The sequence below is a fragment of the Ambystoma mexicanum genome, chromosome 10, assembly GCF_040938575.1.
Source record: "Ambystoma mexicanum isolate Mex_15411 chromosome 10, UKY_AmexF1_1, whole genome shotgun sequence".
Classification (NCBI taxonomy): domain Eukaryota; kingdom Metazoa; phylum Chordata; class Amphibia; order Caudata; family Ambystomatidae; genus Ambystoma; species Ambystoma mexicanum.
The window spans coordinates 334,882,314-334,906,141 of NC_090932.1; the positions used below are offsets into that span (position 1 = coordinate 334,882,314).

Sequence of the window (23,828 nt, forward strand, 5' to 3'; positions counted from 1 at the left end):
CCCCTGAATTCTGTGATTCAGGCTTCCTCTAAGAGGGGCTCTTTTCTACGATGTACCTCTCTGCCATTTGAGTGAAAACCAGCAGAGATGTCTATCGCCTAAAAGAGCGGGGAGAACACACACCGCCAATAACAAATGCTGCAAAGAAAATACAGTATGATTGGAAGCAATCAGGCAATATGGAATTAACCAGACAATCAGATATTTCTCTAAGTACCTAGACAATGGTTGAGGTGGTGTTGGACCTTAAATGATGAACCTACAAGAGAACCCAAGACTACGAGTATGCACAAGTGATAACCACAACCTCACTATGACTGATACAACACCCAGCAGACCTGATAAGTGGGATTCCTAAGGAAAAAATGGGTACCAGTTGAAAGGAGTACAATGGCAGGTACAAAACAACAAATGGGAAGGTTAGTAAGGAAGAGTATACCCGGGCGGCACGAGGGTCGCACTAGTGACGGGTTGGTGCATACACTGGAAAGCGTCACTTCTATGCACTCGGTTAGGGTAGAGAAGGTAGGAAATTAATGAGATTGTTCCAGGAATCCGCACGTATGAAAAGGACTGATGATTTTCAGGTAATGAACAATACAGGAGAATTGGACGAGCTTTACCTTAATTGCACAAGCACAGGCCAAGTTGGCGGGGTACTCTTGTAATGTGCAGCGTTGTAATCTGCGTTGGAAAGGTCGCTCAAATTGCGTAGAGCGGCAGGAAGGAGTAATCTCACCAGACAGGGCGAAGGCACAGTAGAAATCCAGGGACAGTCCGAGGTCGGCAGCAGGGTTCACGGATCAGGCTGGAGGAAAAAGCAAATGCAATCCAAGGACAGTCCGAAGTCGGCAACCGAGTTCAAATTCAGGCTGGAGGAAAAAGCAATGACAATCCAAGTAGACAAAGGTGGGTCGAAGCACCAGGAAGTCAAGTAATCAAGAGAAAAAGGGAATAAGCACCGGAGCGGGATGGAACCGAAGGAACGTAATGTCACAATTAGCAGCAACAAGCCGCTGAGTCGCTTTGGCTTTTCTACGGTGCAGGGGGGTGGGGTCTCCTTACGCGTTCTCTGCACACGGGACGTTATCAGCTGATGCGGCGTCCTCTGCTGCACGGCCAGGCGCCATGGCAACCGATACCGAAGCCACAACAAAGTTCTGGAACGTGCTTGCCCCCGTATGTAGCCACCAGAAACAGAAGCACTGCAGGACTGGGCCGATATGTAACACCCTTGAGAACGCGGGAGGGCCCGCTCCACCATAATGAGAGCTGCATGTGATAAGACACCGCAGGAGAGGGTGAAGCCGAGTCCTGTGGATAGTGGATGGACTCCACGCACCATTGCTTTCACAAGGGGTTGATAGCCGAAAGTGGACCTCAGAGGGTTGGGCCCTGCATACCACGCTTCCTTGAAAGGCAAGAGATTGTGGCCATTCTCACGATAAGCCACCCCCAGCAAGGCGCAATGCCTTCATCCTGCCCATAATTGAGGGTGGTCTATATTGAGAGCTATCAGAAAATCGATCAAGATCCGAGTCCCGGCCTTACCCTTAAAATAAGGGAAAAGGTGGATAAAGCAGTAGATCTACAATTAATTAGCAAACAGGAAGCAGACTACCTCATTAGGGAAACAGCGAGAATCCCCATTGTCTACATCTTACCGAAACTACATAAAAACAAGGAGAAACCACCTGGCAGACCCATAGTATCTGGTGTGAATTCCATTTTGGAGGCCTTGTCTAAATACGTAGACTTTTATCTACGTCCTTTTGTCAAGAAAATGAGAAGTTATATACAAGACACCAGGGATGCCATTGTAAAAATTCGAGGGGTTGCCTTTTGATCCAACCAGAGATGTTCTGATCTGTTTGGATATTCAATCTTTACATACCAACATCCCCCAAAGAGCCACTTTGGAAGTGGTGGAAGAAACACTGCTACAACGAGAAGATAACCATCCTGTGAGCAACGCTTTCATTGTATGGTGTGCCGAAACAGCCCTGACCAACAACATTTTTCAATTTCTGGGGCAATTTTATGTACAGGTGGAAGGGATGGCCATGGGGGCAGCCATGGCACGGAATTTAGCCAATTTGTACGTTGACATGGTGAAACAAACTGTTATCTACTCTGGGGCCAATCCTTTCAGATCATTCATAACACAATGGTTAAGATATATCGACGCCGTCTTTGTGGAATGGCATGGTTCGATGGAAGAAGCAAACAACTTTCTTGTGTGGCTGAATAATCAAAATAGATATCTCAAATTCACAGCATCTATGAGTTCCATTGAGATAAACTACTTGGACCAGACAATTTACCATAAAGACAATCAACTTCTAGTGAAACCATTCGTGAAAATGACTGACAGAAATGCCTTGCTCCATTACAGAAGTCATCATGCTAAACATGTACGGGACAATTTACCATTTGGGCAATTTCTGCGTCTGAAACGCAATAGCAGTACTAAGATGGACTATGAAGAAGGTGCCAATATATTGACTGACAAACTGACAGACATAGGTTATCCAGCCAAAATAGTCTAGCAATCAGCCAAGCGAGCTTTTAATTACCATTGAAAGGCTCTTTTTGAAAAGAAAGATAAAGGCAAACAGGAGAGTCCTCTTGTGTTTGTGAATACCTTCAGCAATGTCTCCTATAAAGTAAAAAACATAATTCGCAGGAATTGGAGAAAGATTATGACCATTCCCCAACCATTAGTGGCCTTCAAAAAAAGTACTAATATTCGTAATCTAGTCATGAAAAATGATATTTAGAAAATCGGCAACCCAGAAGGGAGACAGAGTACACGCTGGGGGTTACCAAGGGTAATGGGACGCCACCCTTGTGGTGACTGAGTCATGTGTCCGTTAACACGCAAGAAGACCTCTGTCAATCTAGGTTTGAATTCAGAGTGGACAATGAAAGAACATACAAATTGTCAAACAGATAATGTAATTTACATGATTAGGTGTCCTTGTGCATTGTTGTACATAGGGAAAACCAACAGGAAGTGTAAGACACGTATGATCAAACATAAGAGCTGACTCAAAAATCACACTGATAAAGCCCCACTAGTTAAACATTATGATGAGAAGGGTCATTCCTTCATGGAATTTGAGTGGTGCACTTTGAAGAAGATTAGAGGGAAAAATCAGGAGGAAATCAATAGAAAATGAATCAATCTGGAACAGAAACTCATTTTTCTAACTAATAGCCATGTGACAGGGCTGAATGAGAATATTGAGTGGCATAATATAAAATAGGAACTACTCAATACACTACCAGTTGGTACAGTCTTACATTTCTGTTGGTATTCCCTAATGATTACCTGGAGGCATGTCACAACTAGTTGGGGTGACTAAATATGTATTTTAAGAACATTGTGGTAGTCCATACTGCTGTAATTTCCTAAATACGATCAGAGGTTAAGTTGCTATTAGTCCTTCCTACTATTTATGTAGTGCAATAACATTGTCATAGTCCATGCTGCCCCAGGGTGTATATTGTATTGCAACCAGTACAATACAAATGAAGAATATATTGTAAAGCAATTGGGGTATCAATTTGTGATGTTTGCAAGAAATAATGTTTCATCCTACCTGGTTGTTACTTGGTAATAGTTTATGTGACAGCAGAATTACTCAATCTATCCCTGGTAGTTGTGAGGCCCTGATGAAAACCTAACGGTAATTGTAGTTTGTTCATTCAATAGTGGAATAAAAATCAGAAAAGAAGGTCCCCCTAGATATACAGGCTGTATCAACCAACATGAAGAAGAGGTGCTTTTGTGGTGATACAATTACCTGTGGGTTAGTCCATACATTCAGAGGATGTCAGTAAGACCAGTGTGGCAGTTTTTTGGCAGTAGAACTTGTCTGGGGACTTTAGACATTTAGATCCTGCACAGGTTGCGATGACTATAGTAAGACTATGAGTCACGTCATGATGTTACGTTTCCACGTTGCGTAGGACGTGATGACGTCATTACCCAGAGTATTCTGCTTAGAGTCCAGGTACTAAGAGCGAGATTTACTTGACGTTGAGGGGTAAGAGAACAGGATTGGGGTTCCAGTTTTGTAGGACCCTCCACAGGATAAGGGATTTAGGAGCCTTATTTACGTCCTTATAATTATACACCATTAGTTGGTTCTCTCCCGCAGAGTGGCGTGGCGCCAACGCGGTACATTTGTACGCAATGACGTCATCCAGTGCAAAACCGCGACGAGATGAGCATCAAGCGAGTATTTAGCGGCTCAATCCCAGGTGTTTCCAGTATGCAGATCTGCAGACTGGATGAACACGGTGGGCACACTGTCCCCAAGAGTTAGAGGTAAGTTATAGACCGGAGTGGGCTGTGATGTTTTGACAGTGAAGATAGGGACATGGTATACTATCCACTATGGGTCTGTTTTCACTACAGGGAGGTGTTGGAATCCTACTTACCCAGTTAAGGTGAAAGTAACCCCTTGACATTGAACGTGACCTGAAGCTGTGTGGTACCTAAGGACCCGCTAGAAATATACAGACAGCCTGTATGAAGGTAAGGGCCTTGGTATATTTTGCAAAGGTTTTGATAGTTTAGGCAGTCCTAAAATTGCAATTTTAAAACTCATAGAGGTTTCATTTTCCATTAAAGCCACGGATGGAGCAGAATTGAACAAATAACCCGCGTTGGCCATGGTGCATGGTGGGATTTTAAGTAAGAAACTACAATCCTCCTCAAGAATGAGAATACCAGTCTCTGTGACCGAGATGAGGATATTATCCTATACCTATGATATGGTTTCTCTCAATAGGTATAGAGGGAAGTGACTACCATTGGTTGTTTGTCTGGGTATGATATACTTAGAAATGACCTAGGTGCTGTGTTCAGATATAGGCAAACTCTCCCTACCACTTAAAAGGTGATTAACAAGAATTGTAATTGTTAAGGAACTTGTAAAAATTTAGGATTACAAGTGTTTTTTGGTACAGGTATATTAAGAATTGTATACTTGTGGAACCCTATTGGTGATTAGGGATGGCTAGGTTTAATAAACAAACCGACAATGCCCTGTTAGTAATGTGTTGATGTTTGTATGTACCCTCAGTTATAGGAACTGGAACCATAGAGGAAAGAATAGAGAAGACTACAGAAAGCACAAGACACATTTCTGCCTCTGAAGAATGTCCAGTTATTGAGAACACCAAGGACAGAAACTTATATAAGTTGGGCTTTTTTTTTCCGTAGAAGGAAGCAAGAGTAATTAAGTTGCTACTGCGGAGTGTATCAAGCATCTTTAAACTTGATTCTGTGTGGTGGAAACACTACCTTTAACATTATATACTTTTATGTGGTGTATATGTGTTTTTAATGCTTTTTTGATACTTGTGCAATGAATAAGCAAATGAATTAAAAAGATGACATTTTAGCAATTAATGCAGCCCATATTTGTTAAGTGGCTTTATTAATGTTTCTGAGTACTGAGGGTAACATGTCTTGTTAGTGATAATGTATGTGTCCCTTCTTTTGGTTAAAGAGCTATATATTGAGAGATAACAGATACTGGGGGGCTCCAGTCGTCTCCTCAAGGGTGTCAGACCTGGGCCACAGGGTCCCACTGCCAGATCAGACCCACCATCAACAACTGAGAAGGTTGGGCCCCCAGTCTTGGGGCGTGTGCCCTCTTCTCTACCTATGGAAGTCTTGTAGCCTTTTCTGTCCTGCACAAGATCCTAGAGAAGACCAAGTTGTACCGAACGCACCTATTCAAACGATCCTGGGCTACATACATATAAACATCAAGGAGAAACTCGCACCATACAGATTCTCCCTGTGTCGCCCTCACCCTGTCCCCCCTCCATATCCCACAATGGCAACCTCAGGAGCACAGACGGCCGCAACCAAAGCCGACGTAGCGGACCTGTTGAGCAAAATTAAAAAGTATGAGAGCCGATATAGGTGTGAAGGTAGATAAAATAACACAGGACTGACAAGATGGAAGCGAGAATTGAAGAGGCGGAGCATAACCAAACCTCTCTCAGCACACTAGAATCCCAAATGGACCAGAGAATTGCAGACTTTGAAGCCAGAGAGGAGGAATTTTGCATGAAATTTGATGATTTAGAAAACTGAGAAAGAAGCAATAACATACGCGTTTTTGGTATTCCAGAGAGGGAGGGGGAAACTGAACAAGACCTAAAGAGAACCCTCCAGTTGCAGTATGCAGTGTTACGCAAGTATGTGACGAGTGGTCTCTTTACTCACATAAGGAAACCAGATTTGTAAAGGTTCATCATGTGCATGGGAAAAGTTCCGGATAGGTAATGGCGGCAACTTCTAACATGACAAAAGGTGCTCTTTCTAGAATCTGCACACTTAATGTCAAGAGGCTTAACTCCCCTAAAAAGAGGTCTATGGTGCACAGAGAATTTCGGAGGTCTGAGATAGGCATGCTTTTTCTGCAGGAGACCAAGTATGCTCGGGGTGAGGAATGTAGGGTGACACAGCCCAGAGTGGGGATGGAATATTGGGGATCTGGCCCTCTGAAGAAAGCCAGTGTAGGGATACTGGTTAAGAAAGGGATGGATCTTAAGGTTTCGAAGGTATGGATGGATGTGGAGGGGAGAACTCTGATGGTGGTGGGTACTATGAGAGGTCTAACGATCATGCTGGCAACATTGTACGCCCCAAATGTGAGACATGCCGAGTTCCTAAAGCACACAGTATCGAAAATAATGCTTGAGGCCGCAGGCCACGTGATACTTGGAGGGGACTTCAACCTCGGGGTGGACTCCAATAGAGACAGGCAAACAGCTGCTCCAGATCCGTCCGAACCAGCTGATGCTGGCAGAACGGCGGTGGCAGGGATGATGCAAACATATAGACTATGAGACATATGGTGGGAACTACATCCAGATACCACAAGTTATACCTTTTATTCTGCACCTCACGGCACATACACAACGATTGATTACATATACATCTCGGAGGAACTGGAGGAGGTGACGGCCCGCTCGGGGATTGAACCCATCGCCTGGTCAGACCATGATATGGTCTCTGTGGGCCTAGATCTGGGAGCTCTACCACGTAAAGGGAATACATGGCGATCCAATGAGTCCTTGTGGAAAGACCCAGTCTTTCGGACCAAAATGGTAACTGAAATAGAAGAATACCTCAAGGTGAATAACACAGGCAAGGTATCGAAAAGAGTGGTGTGGGACGCAGGGAAAGCGACCTGGCGAGGGGTACTAATCAGAGAGGGTGCCAATAAGATAAGAGAAAGGGCCCTGATAGAAAACAAACTGAGGGAGGAAATAACGCACTTAGACTGGGCAGCTAGGACGGCAACTGAGGATAGGGTGAAGACGATTGCGCTGGCCAGGCATAATCGGGACGAACTTCACCTTGAGCCATACCCCTTTAGCCACATCTGGGCACCTGGGATTCGGGAAGAAATCCCGGACCATGGGAGATTTCAACAATGGTTTGAAGCGCGCCTCGAGAGGGTTGGACAACTCTGGAAGGGAGGTAATTTCATCACTATCACTGATTTTCGAAAGAGCACTAGGTATAGGAAAGCTATCTGTTTTCCACTTTCTTCAACTTAAGGGTAGACTAATGAGAGAACCATGGAAAGAGAAAATACAAAGGGATCTCACCCCCTTTGAGGTGCTTCGTGACACCCTCACTGTCACTAAAGGGCTGATCTCAATCCTCTACAGATGCTGGAAAGGGAACCACAATCCAACTCAAAATGAGATGGAAGACAGATATGAACATGAAAATTGATTCTGACCTATGGTCCAAGATGTGTAAAGGTACCTCCAGGGTATCGATTGCTTCCCAGTATAAGCTGAACGCTACTAAACTCCTTCATAGGTGGCAATATGACCCCCAAAGGCTGTCCAAGATCTTTCAAACGGTGAGTCCCCTATGTTGGCGTCAATGTGGTGAAAGTGCAAATTATTGGCACATGTGGTGGGGGTGCCCACGGGTAAGAGTGTTCGGGATGAAGTTCTCGGTTGGATCAGGGATATAGAAGGGATCCAACGTGAGCATACGCCTCTTTTGGTGTTTTTTGGGTTGGAGAGAAACAATGATGTTTACGTGAGGGTGACAGGGTTAATCGTCCACCTACTCCTAGCGGCTCGAGCATGTAGAGTAATGAAATGGAAAGCAGTCGGGGCCCTGAGTAAGAAGGAGTGGGAAAATGTTGCCACTAACATTTGTGTGAGGGAGAGGATCACTGCGGCTCTGCACGGGAGATCCACACAATATGAGACATTATGGAAAGACTTCATTGACAAGTATGTTTCCAGGCCCTAAACCAAAACGTGGAGTGGTATTCCAACAGGAAAATGTTGCAACATGTATGAGCAAGGGATGGAGGGCATTGTGTCAGGAGACGACGGGCACAACTGGTATATGTGAGATAGTGCTCTGGAGAGCACCTTTGAACTTCTTTGCTGCTTGCTGTTCATTAACCTATAGTAATGTATGGAACACAAATCTGAATATATGTGGTAGTTCGGGGATAAAGACCTAAAGAGGGACTCATTCTGAGCATAACACTGTTTCGGGGAGGGTGGCAGGGAAATTTGTTCTGGGATATGGTTCTAAGGTTCGTAAGATTTCTTTGTTTGAAAACCATTTGGTCAATGGTAACTGTATGATGTTTTACATGTTATGCCAAAAACTTAATAAAATCAAATTTAAAAAATACAAATAAAAAATAATGTAAAAGAAAGTTTTAAAAAAAATTGTTTTTGACCCCTGGCAACCCCCAAATTACATCTGTGAGAACTCCCCTTATGCAAACAAGTGCAAGGTGAACATGTTTTTTTTTTTTACCATTAAGTTCAAACGCATTTTTGCATAGACATGCACATCACGCTTCAATGAGCACTCTGGAAAATAGTTTAGATTTAATGTTTGCAGCATTTGCCACAGATCACAAATGGTGTACTATCACCATTCTGTTTTTTTTAAGTCCAGAGATTTTACAATGTTTCTATGATCAAGAAAGAAGGAAATGAAGACAGCTCATTTATGAAACCTGGACCTATAATATACTGGCTAAAGACTGCCTGTAAGTTCCCTACACTCACATGTCACACACTAGGAATCAAGCATTAGTCAGTATGCTGCATTGTCACATGGCCAAGTTCAGTGTCAATTCATCACAAGTGCTCAACTCTGGGAACTTTCCTCCCATACCTTGAGTATCCGGGTGTTTATACAAATGAAACAGCTGCTTTCTTTAAATCTCGGTGCGAGAGATAGCCAGTTATATCCAGGTTATAACCGAAGGCATTGGAAAATCCAATGCAGAAAAAAAAGCCTTTTGCAGGTCATAAAACATGCACATGACATCAGGCTAGAGGTGGGCGGAGGCAAGAGGACAACAAGTGAAATTTAGGAGTTGGAGGCGTGATGGGGATCTAGTTTGCAACACGTAGCTCAAACATTGTCTGCATACACTTGGTTATAACCTGGGGTACAACCGCTGCAAACCGACATTTAGAGAAACTGCGTCACAGAAACAAGTGTTGTGGTGGAAATGGGAGAATATAGAGGAGGTGAGGAGGCCATTAGGGGGGAGGGGGGGAGCAGGCACACAGGAGGGGGGCACTTGGTGATGGTCTGGGAGGGCAGGAAAGCATTTTTTTCTGCCGCTTTTTCAGATAACCAGTGGGTATAATGACTATAGATAACCAAGGGTATCTGCAGTTCTATACCCACGATTATAGCTACAGTGACGTTAGGGGCGAAAAATCACTGGTCATGGACGAAGGCCATGGCCATTGACACAAAACTGTTTTAAAGTACAGAGTGGGCATGGCTGAGTGGGCGTTATATACAGTGGACACAGCTGGTGTCCTGTTTATTTTTAAAATATGCAGTAAGCATGGCCACATGGCTAGTGACCAGAAGAATTCATAGTGGGCACACCCATGGCTTAAGGCCATGGCTAGTGGTCTGTTCGTGTTCTAAAATGGACAGTGGGCACAGCCGAAGGCCATGGCTAGTGACCAGGTAGTGATTTCATAAATAAAATGGGCTGGCCGTGCCCACAGGCCATAGCCAAAGGTCATGGCTAGTGGTCTGGTAGTGTTCTAAAATGGCCTTAAGGCCAGGGCTAGTGACGAGAAAGTGATTAAAAAAAAATACAGTGGGCACGGCCAGAGACTGCCCACTGGCATCTATGAAACAACAAAACCCTTGCAATTGACTGAAAACACGTTAGTTAATGATCAGTTAAGGTAAAAACGTATCGCAAACAAAACCCCTGATATTCAACGCATTGGGGAACTCAGGACTGTCTTAACTCAGCGTGTTCCTGTTGTAAAGCCTGAGAGGACATATTTATTAGAAGAGAAGGGATTCACAATGCCATACAAAATGGCCTTATGGTGGATATGCTATAATAGGGGAGATCAACGGGAACGCGTCGAGTTAAGCCAGTCCCGAGTTCCCCAATGCACTGCATTTCAGGGGTTTTGGTGTGATACGGTTTTACCTTAACTGATCAATCAATGAAGTAGCCACCGAAAAACTCTATAAATCACCATGAAATCTCGCTTGGAGTAAGCTGAGACAATGCACACAATCCCATGGCTTATTGAAGACAAGTCATGCAGAAGATGAGAACAGAGCGCTCAACAATAGCAAAGCCGATGATGGAAGCAGAAAGTTGAATCCTCACCACCCACTATGGAATGCCAGCAACAATGAAATGGCTAAGAAAGACATTTTCTAGAGCTATTATTTAAAGCACCACTTTGCTAATTAATATTCTTACATGTTTCCCAATAGGCAAGGACACATTCTGTATTTATTTAGTAATCCTGTAAAATGATTTAGTGCAGAGACAAAAGAAACATTTAACATTTTATTTGAATGTCCCATAAACTAAATCAGTGCCTACATTCATTGGATAATGCTGTAAACTAAACTAGCACAGAAAGGGATATGCTTTTATTTGATTACCCAGTACACATTAATGTTCTTAAAATGGCACCCCTGCAATCATTTGGCATTACGTTCTATAATATACATGTTACCCTTGAAGGTTTCCATTCAGATTAAGTTAATCATGAAAAATGATAAGCAGCAACTGGTAATTGTCATTCTAGTCCACTTGATAAAGAACTACAATTGATTTGTTATTCATCCATGTTGAGAGAAGCTGTATGATGAGCTTGTAGGCAGGCAACGAGAAAACGTAACTGCCATGGTAATATGCATCTAGGAATACCGTAGTTTGTGGCATCTCTCACCAGCTTATTTTATTAAGAAGGTCTAAACTAGTCTATGTATTAATGTTGCCCTGTAGACAACACTTAACACACCACACTTCTCACTAACATTATCTTTTGTTGTATGATATCGAGAAGTTATGAGCATTTATTCTGGCCCTTTGTCCATGAAGCTCAACTAGACCAGTCCATCTTTTCTGGTCCTTGTTTCCAAACTAGACCAGCCAATCTAGAGAACACCTTCTACGTTGTCTTATGTAACAACTGCCTTGGAACGTTGTACAGCCTCCCCTCAAGAATTGTGCCACAGGGGATCCCTGTAGGAAACACCATGTGAGGAGACAGGAAAGGGAGTACCTCTGTGACCAGAGCATTTAAAACTGTAATTATTGCTTCCTCGGACCAAAGGTATGTGATTTGCATAAGTCTGCGAGAGGGAGAATTTCACACAAATAAAAACAGTTTATTTGGATGGAAGATCGGAGAGTCCCCTTCGCCAAATTCTTCCGATGATTCATAAAATATGTCATTCTTGACATTACGTTTCAGTTGAGAAATTCTGCCTGAGCTTGTGCCACATGTAATACTGAATGACAACATTTACAAAAAGTATTGTATCCCATTTGCTTCATCATCTTGTAGTAAATGTTGCTGGGTTTGGCCTAAAGATCTTCATCCAGACTTTGTTGCCGATTTGGCGTCAAATTGAAATGGTGGCTGAATCTGCACATCACCAACGTCCAATGTTTTTCATAATATGTACTACCCAAGACTTGGTACAGATTTTATGTCAAAGTGAAGGGTCATATTGTGTTTAGTTGTGGAATCATATTTTCAAATGACAGAAAATGAAATTCTGATGGTATCAATGGGAAGCCATCAATTTTTTTTGGCCAACCAGGGTGCTTAGGTTGCAGAATTAAAACATAGAACTTAATCATGCTTGTTATCTTAGAAGGTGCGATTTATCAAATTGTAGATCACTCAGATTTGATCTGGTCCTATATGATCACCCCCATAATACCATTAGAAATAGCATTCCCTCATTTTATCTTTCAAATTCCTAGAAACTGCAGCAGTAATCAAATGGCAGAAAATTAGGAAGCAGGCCAGTTACAAACGTGAGTTGACTGCAAAACTTACCTAAATGCATTCTCTTTCTCCCCTTGTGGTGCGGAATTAACATTGGCCCAAATTCCAGACTCGGAACGACCATTGGCTCGATCCTATATGCCACAGGATCAAACTGCATGAGAAGAAATAAAGAAGAAAGGAAAGGGGACAGGATGAAGGAACATTGGGACATGATGGGGAACACAGGGAAGGGCGATAATACATAAAAAGTGACATTAGAGAGCAGTGAATGAAACAATGGTTAGTTATTATGCAACAATGTAAAATACTTTAAGCCTATTTACATTTAAAAGGTCATATTCCGTTCATCAGAAACTATAAACATTGTGTGAATTTAGGATTGCTAGTTGCTTTTTTTAACAATACATCAGATACATTTTCTATAATAAAAGCATACGCTTACATATTTTGGACAAGGTTGGAAACTACACAAAACTAATCAAGACTAATAAAAAACTCTGGAAAATAAAGGAGCCTAGGTTTTGGGAGAGCATAGCAGCAGTTAAGCACTTCCACAGTGAAGATTATAATGAATCCAGGAAATTTGTCCCTTCTCACCAAGGGGAAGCCACCTCCTCTGGGACTAGGGAGATGAGACTGCTAGACAATATACTCCCTAGGGTACAAGGTAATCAGGATCCCATGGCTGGTGACCTCACCACTGAGGACAATGACTGCCAAAACAGTTATTCCCATTCACCTCCTCTAACTGTCAAGGCACAAGCCTTCATCTGTTATATGGGAATTGAAAATGTCAACCATATGCAGGTAACCTTTAAGGTGGATGGTTTGGTCTCCTTCTGCAAGTCAGAACCAATAGGAGGCCTTCCTCCACTCCAAGAAGGCTTTGAAATATGTTGATGGGTCAGAAGAAAGAGCGACAAGCTGACGAGTAGCATACACCGCATTGAAGGAAGTCTCGCCGGGAGAAACCCAAAACAGTCAGCGGAGCGCTGCCTCTCCAACACCGGCAGAGAGCCTGACAAGTCTGGGGCTGCCGGGAAAAGGAACCACTTAACCATAAGGAGGAAGTGTTGGAGAACAACTGCTACTTTGTAGCAGAAAGGAGCAGAGGCGAAGACACAGACCACACATTCTGGAAGCCGGAAGCGTGCGCAGGTTCACACACACCGGGAAGACCGCCTCCACGGCTGAAGGGTATGCAGTAATAAAATCGCAGCAAAAATGTCGCCTTTACAAAAAATCGTGGCAAAAATGCTGTGGTTTGACCCGGTAAAGGTGTAACCCATTATACCATTTAAGGGGAGCAGGGTTGTACCCCGCATTCTTTACATGGATTGCAGCGGCAAAACCACTGCCTTTTTGCCGCGATTTATTGTGTAAACAGCCATTTTTGCAGCGATTTTAACACATGGAACCGGCTGAAGCCAGCCGTTAAGACTGCAGGTACACAACGCAAACCGATAGCTGGTCAGTGGGGTGGTGACAGGGGCTGCCAGTCAAAAGACCCCAGAGGTGGTTGAGGACAACCGCCAAAGACACTGTGAAACAAGCAGGAACAAGCCGCCCCATAGCCCACCCGAGTCAAAAGACCCCACAAGGAGGGAAAATAACGGCCAGGAAACCCCAAATCAAAGTAGGGCTAAGCTGGGTCATAGTCCACCCAGTGCTGCCGTCAAGGAGACACCAGACAGAGATAAGAGAAACAGTCAGAGAAGTGTGAAGGGTCAGAAGAAGATGCAGACTCTTTAAGGACATTTTTCAATAAGGTTTATTAAATAATAAGGTATACACCCAACTATCCCTTTGGCTATGTGTTATTTCCTACCGAAAGGAATAACTAAGTTGCTCATCAGTCGCCTTTTCCAATTTCCAAAAAGAATATGGCCACTGTCCCAAAAACTAATACCATCTGACCCTATCACTATTCCAAACTAAATAAAGGGGCAGAAGAATTACTCCCTTCTTATGCTCAGTGCTTGCAGCACTTGTCTTCTCAATATGTGCTTTTTCAATTGTTCTTGGTAACTCTTTTTTATCAGTTCATTCTATTCTTTCCTCACATTACTATAGGTATGGAACAAGTTACTTTCCTGTAACTATGTTTCTCCAACATAGGTCTGGCATGGATTCCCATGCTCATGAATATTGCACGTCGTCAGGCTGGGAACAATTTCACTTTCACTTACAAACTGTATTTCTTTGCTAAACCAATCACTGTCTTCCGGGTCATACTGCCCCCATCCAATGACAGGCCTCTCCCTAAGCCCCTCCTCTGGCAGCCATCTTCAGATTTGGTAAACACGTAAAGTGGCAGCATGACCAAGAAGAGCCACAGATGGGACGGAGGGAGGGTTTGCATGTGAATCCATGCCAGACCCATGCTGGAGAACAATAGTTACAGGTAAGTAACTTGTTCCTTCTCCAGCATGGGGTCGGGCATGGATTCACATGCTCATGAATAACTAATACCCAGCACTACAAGATTACACAACCACGGGAGGTGGCAAGGCTCAACAGAAGCAATCAACACTTACCTCTGGAACAGACTCACCTCAAGCAAACAGGATGCGTAGCACTGCTTGGCCGACTCTGGACTCCTCCCTGAAACCCCTGTTGACGCAGTAGAACTTTGTGAAGGTGTGCATGGACCTCCACGTAGCAGCCCTGCAGATGTCCAGCAGGGCACCACCAGCTAGGAACGCCGTCGTTGTAGCGATCGCTCAGGTGGAGTGGGCTCTCGGACGGCCGAACATTGGTCAGTTCGCCAACCAATGACGGTGCATGATGCAGCCGGAGAGACACCTTGAGATGAAAGCCTTAGACAAGGCCTTCCCATGGTTCACAGGACCAAAGTTCACAAACTGCTGTGAAGTCTTTCGAAAACTCTTTGTGCGTGCCACATAGAACTTCAGGGCACATGCAACGTCCCTCGAATGCAAGGGACCTCTCTGCCGGTGACAAAGGTTTCAGGAAAAAAACAGGTAACATCAAAGGTTTTTTGAGGTGGAATTCCGACGGAACCGTTGGCATGAAAGAGGGGTATGTCCGCAGCACCACCCTCGAATTGTAGAAAGTCAGGTATGGCTGTTTGCAAGATAGGGCCTGTATCTCACCCACCCTCCAGGCGGAGGTGATGGCCACAAGGAAAGCTGTTCTCCACCAGAGGAACTTTAGAGGGGCCTCATGCATCGGCTCAAAGGGGGCCCCCATGAGCCTCGTCAGAATCACGTTGAGTTCCCACGCCTGGGCAGGAGCCGTCACCGGCAGGAAAGAACGAAAAAGCCCTCTGAGGAATTCCTTGATGTGTCGATGAGACCAAAGTGAAGATCTTCCTGGAGACCTGGTGTAGCGGAAGACAGCTGCCACATGTACCTTGATTGAGGCGTGTGCCAGTCCAGCCTTGGCCAAGGATAGCAAATATGGAAGAATCTGCTGGGCAGTGACCCTTAGCAGGGTAATCTGGTGCGACCGGCGCCATGTTGCAAAACGCTTCCACTTGTGACCGTAGCACTTCAAAGTCGACGGCACCCTGGCCTTGGTGAGGACCTCCCTGCAGTCTGCAGGCAACCCATATCCTCCAAACTCCAGGGCTGCAGGAGCCAAGCCCTCAGGTTTAGTGATCTTGGGTCGTAATGCAGGATTGTGCCTCCTTCTCTGGCGAGAAGACCCGGGACTGCTGGTAGCTTGATCAGAGGCAACACTGACATGCTGAGAAGGTCCAAATACCAAATCTGCCTCGGCCATGCCAGGGCGATGAGTATCATCCTGCACCAACACTGTCTGAGTGTATTGATGACTCGTAGCAGAAGAGGCAACGTAGGAAACGTGTACAGAAGCATCCCTTCCCACCGGAAGGAGAACGTGTCCCCCTGGTTCCTCGGTTGGCGGAATTTTCTGGCAAACCTCTGGCATTTGGAGTTTGCTACCACCGTCGGAAACAGATTGATCTGGGGCCTTCCCCGCCTGGCAAAGATGTGCTCCACCTGGTCCTGCCGAGGTTCCCACTCGTGGCAGGAGCGTAATTCCCTGCTGAGGGTATCTGCAAAGGTGTTCTTGACTCCCGTTAGGTGAAGAGGAACGAGGAACATTTCTTGTCTGACGGCCCAGTGCCATAATTCCTGTGCTTCCCCGGAGAGCGCCGGGGATCAAGTGCTCACTTGTTCCCTGATTTAGAACATCGTGGTGGTGTTGCCCGTGAAGATCCTCACCACCTTGCCCACAGAGATGGAAGGAATGACTTGAGGGCCCAGAACACTGCCCGTAGCGCCAGGATGTTGATATAGAGATCCTTCTCCTCCGGTAACCACAGGCCTCTGGCGTGCAGACGTCTGGTGTGTGGCCCCAGCCTTTCAGGGAAGTGTCCTTCGTGACCGTTTCTTGGAATGGGGGGTTCTCAAACCCTGTGCCACGGGCGATGTTGGAGCGGATGCCCCACCACCTTATCACCCGATGGAACACGTTCCGAGTGATCTTGTCCGCAAAGTTTCCGGACACTTGTAATCAGCGAGCGTCCAGGAACTCCTGAAGAGGTTGCATATGTAGAGCCAGATGAGGTAGATGCAGGAAGACATCATGCCGAGGACCGACTTGATGGTCTGCACCATGGGTGTCTTCATCAGCAACCGCCGCTGCACCTTCTCCTGAATGGCCGCTACCCTCTCCTCCGAAGGTGATGCTAGGCAGGAAAATCTATTGAGTCTGGCCCCCAGGAACAGCACGTTCTGTGATGGTGTCAAGCAAAAGTTTGGATAATTGATGGAAAATCCCAGATCCCTCAGCAGCTTGATGGCCGCCTCGTGTGTCCGACGGCCAACTCTCGCGAGCGGTGCCAGATGAGCCAGTCATCGAGGTATGGGTATACGTGAAACCCCTCGTAGACGCAGATGGGCCGCCACCTGTGCCAGGCACTTTGTGAACTTTCTGGGGACCTTTCTTCAAGCCGAACGGTAGGGCCTTGAACTTGAGGTGCTGTCCCTGACCTACGAAGTGTCGAAACTTGCGGTGTTTCCTGTAAATGGGGACATGGAAGTAGGCATCCTCCAGGTGCACCAACGTCAGGAAATCCCCGCTTTCCAGTTGGCCGAGCATGTTCTGCAATGTGACCATCCTGAATTTCTGAGACTTGGGATACTTGTGTCAGACGTTGCAGGTCTAAAATGGGCCTCCAGCCCCCCCACCCATCTTCTTTCTTACCAAGAAGTATCTGGAATAGACTCCGGCTCCCAGCAGTCGCTCGTGAACCAGCTCTATTGTCCCTTTTTGTAGCATGACCTGTACTTCCTCCAAGAGCTGAGGGTTGTGCTGCTCCTGGCTGGCTACCTGAGGGATCTGGGGACACCTGTGCTGAAATTCAAGAGTATGTCCTTGGACGACAGCATCCAGCACCCATCTGTTGGTGCTTCCTGATGTAGAACATGGTGGTGGTGTTGTCTGTGAAGATCCTCACCACTGTGCTTCCCAGAGATGGTAGGAAAGACTTGAGAGCCCAGAACACAGCTGGTAACTCCAGGATGTTGATGTGCAGATCCTTCTCCTCCGGAAGCCACAGACCTCTGGCATGTAGACGCCCGATGTGAGCTGCCCAACCTTCCAGAGAGGCGTACATGGCAATCGTCTCCTGGTATGGCAGTGTTTGAACAACCGTCCCCTGGGTGATGTGGGAGCGTACTCCCACCACTCTACCGCCCGCCGGAACTCCTCATTGAGGGGGATCTTGTCCGCAAAATTCCTGGACACTTGTATCCAACGTGCAACCGAGAATTCCTCTAGGGGTCGCATCTGCACCCTGCAGAGACGGACGAGGTATATGCACAACAACATTATGCCCAGCAAAGACTTGGTGGCCAAAACCGTGCCCGTCTCGAGCGACAACAGCCGCTGTACCTTCCCTTGAATGGCCGCTAGCCTCTACCTCCCATGGGGATGCCAGGCAAGCCACTGTGTTGAGTCTGGCGTTGAGGAACAGTGTGTTCTGTGATGGCATTAAGCAGTGCTTCGAATAGTTCACGTTGAGAAAGCCCAGCTCGGTCAGTAGCCGGGCGGTCTCCTTCGTGTGCTCCTCAGTCAGCTCCTGAGAGTGGGCTAGTATCAGCCAATCATGTAGATACGGGTATACGAGCATGCCCTGCAGATGCAGGTGGGCCACCCCGGGGCCAGGCATTTGGTTTACACCCTTGGGGCCGACTTTAAGCCAAAAGGTAGGGCTTTGAACTGGTAGTGCTGGCCTTATACCACGAAGCGTAGGAACTTCCAATGTTTCCTGTGGATGGGGACATGGTAGTACGCATCCTCTAGGTCCAACAACGTCAAGAAATCCCCTTCCTCCAGTTGTCCAAGCACGTATTGCAGCATGGCTATCCTGAATTTTTGAGATTTCAAGTACTTGAAAGGTCCAGGATGGGTCTCCAACCCCTAGACCCCCGCCCGATCTTCTTTCTGACCAGAAAGTATCTGGAATAGACTCCAGAGCCTCAGAGCCGTTGGGGAATTATCTCTATTACCCCCTTTCCGTAACATGGCTCACACTTCTTCCAGGAGCTGAGGGATGTGCTGCTCCTGACGGGGAACCAGTGGAATACAAGGGCACCTGCGTTAAGGTGTGTCCCTGGGCGTCCAGCACTCATCTGTCAGTGGTGTGATCTTCCACTCACTGATGAGCCTCATCAGCCGGCCTCCCACCGGGGTGCACAAGTGGGGGCCTAACGTCTTGGCCGGTTCAGGCTTGCTTGGGTGCCAGCGCCCTACCCTGTGGGCGACAGCAACGCTGACCTCCGCCTGGAAGCAACCCCTGTAAGCTTCTTGCATGGAGGATCAGGGAGGTTGCCTGTACGATGTGGAGTATCCCTTGGATGATCTGTTCGATTTTCCCCTTTAGGAGCGAAAAGACCATGAGCGATGCTGCTGCAGAGTACCAAGGGAACGTGCAGTCTCCTTGTCCGTCTTTATGGCTTGAAGGGATTTGTCAACCACCTTCCCAAAGAGATTTTCGCTGTTGAAAGGCATGTTCAGCACCTCCGCATGAACGTCCTGGCGAAGGGTGGTGGCCTTCAACCATCCCTGCAGACAAAGGCAAACTCTGTTTCCCATCTGTCGGAAGCCTGTGTCAGTGATGTCCACTGCCACCCTAATGGTCTGACGCCATCTCCCCTTCCTGAAAGAGGGCAAGAGCCTCTGTTTTCTTGTTGTCAGGGAAGAATTACATGTTAGGGACCAGCTTATACCAAAGTCCTGGTCGTATCGGGACAATATAGAGCATTAGCCACCTTGATCCTGGATGCCGCCATGTAGATGTCTCTCTTCCCCCTGGTGTCCATCTTCTGCCCCTAGTTGTCAGATGCCAGTTTGGCTGAACATTTCCTTGCGGCGGCTGACACTACCAAGTCTGGCGACAGTTGTGACCTCAAGCACTTTGGTGCTGAGTCCGGAACCCTGGATTTCTTCTCCAACCTGTCTCGTTTGGTTTGGGCAGTGCATGGGTTTTTCATGAGGGCTAGGCCTTCCTCCCAAATGTCATCCAAAAAGGGTACCACCATGATCGTCTTCCTCTTGAACTCCTGTCGTTGATATAGGAAGCCGTACTTCTTAGTTTCCTCAGGTACCAACTGGAACAGCTCAGAGGTCCTGAAGATCGAGTGGAATGATCCCACCTTCTCTGGTGGAGAGCCTCTATGAGGGGCATCCAGGTGCGGTGAGTCCTCATCTTCGTCGGTTTCTGTGGCGGTACCAGTGTCCGCGTGTGTATCTGGGTTCGCTGGTAGAGTCGAGTCCCAACGTGGTGGAGGAGGCTGATGCGGCTGCGTCAGATGATACTTCCTCTTCTCACGTGGAGGCTTGTCAGGGGCCTGCGGTACAACAGGTGAAGGTGCTGAAGGCAACCTTTGCTGGATCTCCGTCACTAAACTGTGGAGAGTTGACATGATGTCCATGGATTTATCCCTCGGATGTGGAGGGAATGATGAAATGCTAGGCCTTGCGCCGTCCTCCTCCTGGGCTGTATGGACGGATGCTTGGTCATCGCCGTCCATGGATAAGATGTCCATTGGCTGAACGTAAACCTTGGAGGGCTGCTTTGGGGCCTCCTCGCCCACCCCCTTTTTCCCTCCTGAGGGCTGTGTATCGGGGCCTGAACTGGTGCCTGTCCTTCCCCACTCACCAGGGGTACCCGCAGCCTTTGCCGTGTCACACCTGGGAGGCAGGGAACCTCTCTGCACTGTAGGGACCACCCTCATCGGGTTGGTACCATCCACCATAGCTGTCGCCCAAAAGGATGTCGACAAAGTGGTTGACAGAGTCTTGGGCTGCGCCTGATGAGCCTGCTGTGAGGCCTTCTTCTCTTCCTCCAGCCTTTGTTTCTCTGATTTCTCCCATAACTTGAACAGGGTGGAGGACTTCCTCTTTGAGGAGAAACCCGATGACAGGCTCGCTGACGAGATGGACGGCGATGGGATTGTGGTCTACCAACCTGGGACCCACATCAGCGGTGAACCCGGCGGAATCGGCCTTGCAGCTCTTGAACATCCACTGATGGGGTGTCCTCAAAGGACTTCAACCTCCTCCCTGATGGAGACCTCTCCTCGGACCGACCGTTCCTGGGTGAAGCATGACTGCTCGGAGCACGGGTCAGGGGCCTTGCTCGACTTGAGCCATGCCGCCAGCCTGCTATACCTGTTTTAGTTTGTTTTCTTCGAGAAGCCTAGGCATATCTCGCATCCATCCTCATTGTGGTACGGGTGCAGACAGTACAGACACTTCTGATGTTTGTCCTCCACGAAGATTTTCCTTAGCCCGCCTTGGGTGCAGGGCCTGAAAAGTGTCTTTCCCTCCTTTTTCTCCTCCGTCATGGTCGGAGGGCGCAAAGTAGGCACCAAAGACGGCCTTCCAGAAACTTTGACGAATAAACGCTGTTACGGGGCCACGCAACTTCACCGGCAACTGATCCCCCGCTGCCGGCCGATGGAACAAAAATAGAACTTTTCGACGAAAAAACATGGAAAAAAGTACAATATAGCTTAGAGAGCAACTCGAAGACTCCCAACACTGAAGTGTGCTGTAAAAATCTGAAGATGGCTGCCAGATGGAGGGGCTTAGGGAGAGGACTGTCATTGAAATGGGGCAGTATGACCCAGAGGACAGTGACTGGTTTAGCGGAGAAATACAGTTTGAAAGTGAAAGTGTTTTTTCTTTTACCGAGGATTACCACCACGATGACAGGGAATATGCATGAGCATCTGAATCCATGCCAGACCCAATACTGGAGAAGTGTAGAAAAAATTCTAATGATTCTAAAATTCCATCTAGTCAGTCAAAGGTGCTGTAGGCAATTTACAAATTAGAACATAGGAATACAAGAAATGGCTCCCGAAACAAAGGACTTACTATCATTTGCACAAACACACAAATGTTCATGCTAGAAAAGTGCCAAACAAGGGATTCCAGAATAAGAGTATCAACTGAGTGAATGAGACACATAAAGTTGCATAGATGAAAGGGGTTCTGCATTTAGCAAGCGGGAAGATTGTGAAAGGAGATTATGATTAATAAATGTTACCACTGGCTAAGAAACAGTATTGTGGGGCCTCTAAACCTTAAGGATGAAAATAATTATGGATTGGATAACTATGAATTTAAATGGACACATACAAATCTGGTAGAAGGTCTTCTTGCAACCGAACTTAGGTGCCTCCCACCTAACGGTTCTATATGATATTTTCGAATATTGAAGGCTGCATGCAAAAAAAGACAGATTTATCTTGACTGATATGGTGTGGCCTTCAATATTCCAAAATATCACTATGATTTTGGGGGTGTTTTATCCCCAATCCCCTCTTGCAGTCGATTCCCACGCCTGTCCTCTCTCACGCTGGCAGGAATGTTTGATAAATTGGGGGTTTCCCTTCCTGAACCCCCCATAACTCACCAGCCCCCTCCATTTCTTTGCACATTTAGTCCTCTTTACCCCCCATTCTAAACAAATACAAGCACCAACATACACTTACTCCCCCCACCACGCCCCCACGCAGACTTCAAAATACAGACACCCATCTTCCCCCGCCTCTTCCCCTTTACCCAAACATTTCCCATAACACATACATACACACAAACACACACAAGGAGAACAGCGCATGCAGCAGTAGTGACAGAGAGGAAGTGATTGTGTAGATAGTTGAAGGTAGGGGGAAGATAGATAGGAGGATTGAGGTGTGTCAAACGGATAGGGAGCTAATTTAAGTACAGGTTCACTTAACTGGAGGAGCGCAATTAAACTAATTAAGTCAAAATGAAATTAAATCAAAATTGAAAATTGTTTTACCTGCAGTCCGTTGTATTTGTATCATTCCCCTTGCTGCTGCAGCCTGGAAATGAAGGAGGGGAAAAAGGGAGGAACCATAGAAGGATGAGGTCCTAGGATAATCGAATGGTGTCTGCCAAGAAACTGGGGAGAAGTGATGGGGGGAGTGACCCAGGAATGCATTCCTTATCGTAGTTGCCAGAGATTGATATTCCTGTAGGTGTGTTCACTTTTGAAAAAATTGTCAGCTCAAAGCGAAGTCAAACAATGTTAGGTCTGGTAGAACGGTACATGCAGGACACATCTCTCATATTTATGGAATTAAATTATTAATTATCATGGAATACTGCAGGGTTAGCAGGTAAACATTGTGATCATAATTGGCATGATTTTGTAGGAAATCCCACAATCATTTGCTTTCAAGAAACCTAGTCTTTAAACAGCCTACAAGCATATTTATGCAAGATCTTTTACCATTGTCAGAGCCTGGGTCTGTTAACTTGGTTGTCGCCTATTATTGGTGGCGTTATCTCTGTTGTAGAATGTGAACCTACAGGTTCTTCTACAGAAAGTTAATAGTGCTACTAATGAGCTCATAGTCAATATTTACTTGAGACCTTTGGAGATAGTGACAGTCACATTGGGGGAAATCATTTCGGGAGTTTGGAATTTTCAAATTGAGAGAATTGAGTCACTTGAATTTTCATATAGTGAGTAAATAAAAGGTTACTCACAGTAGTGACTGAAGTACTAGTAGTCCATAGTCCCCTTTCCTCCATACTGCATGGGAGTCCCTGTACAGGGAGGATAACCATGAAAATGACCACATTTATTTGACCGAAAAACAAAAATAATTTTTTACATTTTCTACTTTTCTTGTTTTAATACTATGGGGGGAGATCCTTCGCCCCCGCACCCTTTTCCCCCTCCTACCCTAACTTATACCCTTACCCCTCCCCCACCTATTTACTATACATATACAAAAATACCTACCATTTTCGGTCATAAAAATATGGTCATTTCTCCTTTATTTGTATTCCTTTTTTCTATGGATTCCGTACAGAGACAGTACCAGAACAATTTTTCCTCGCATAAATGCACTTTTACCCTTTACATTTATAGCCTGTGGGTGCAGGGCTGCAGGCATGGCCATGCCCAGCTGACCCCCACCCACCGGCATCTCACCTCAGCTCCT

At 46.1% G+C, this 23,828-nt stretch overlaps 1 protein-coding gene across 3 annotated transcripts in view; it reads right to left on the reverse strand.

Annotated features, from left to right (window-relative positions):
- Positions 1-23,828, reverse strand: part of DDHD2 (DDHD domain containing 2) — a 2,155,663-nt gene that overhangs the window by 254,239 nt on the left and 1,877,596 nt on the right. For all 3 annotated transcript variants that reach the window (XM_069617940.1, XM_069617939.1, XM_069617938.1), the window contains exon 14: positions 12,391-12,493. In XM_069617940.1, coding sequence (XP_069474041.1) covers positions 12,391-12,493 — 103 coding nt within the window. The remainder of the gene's footprint in view (positions 1-12,390; positions 12,494-23,828) is intronic.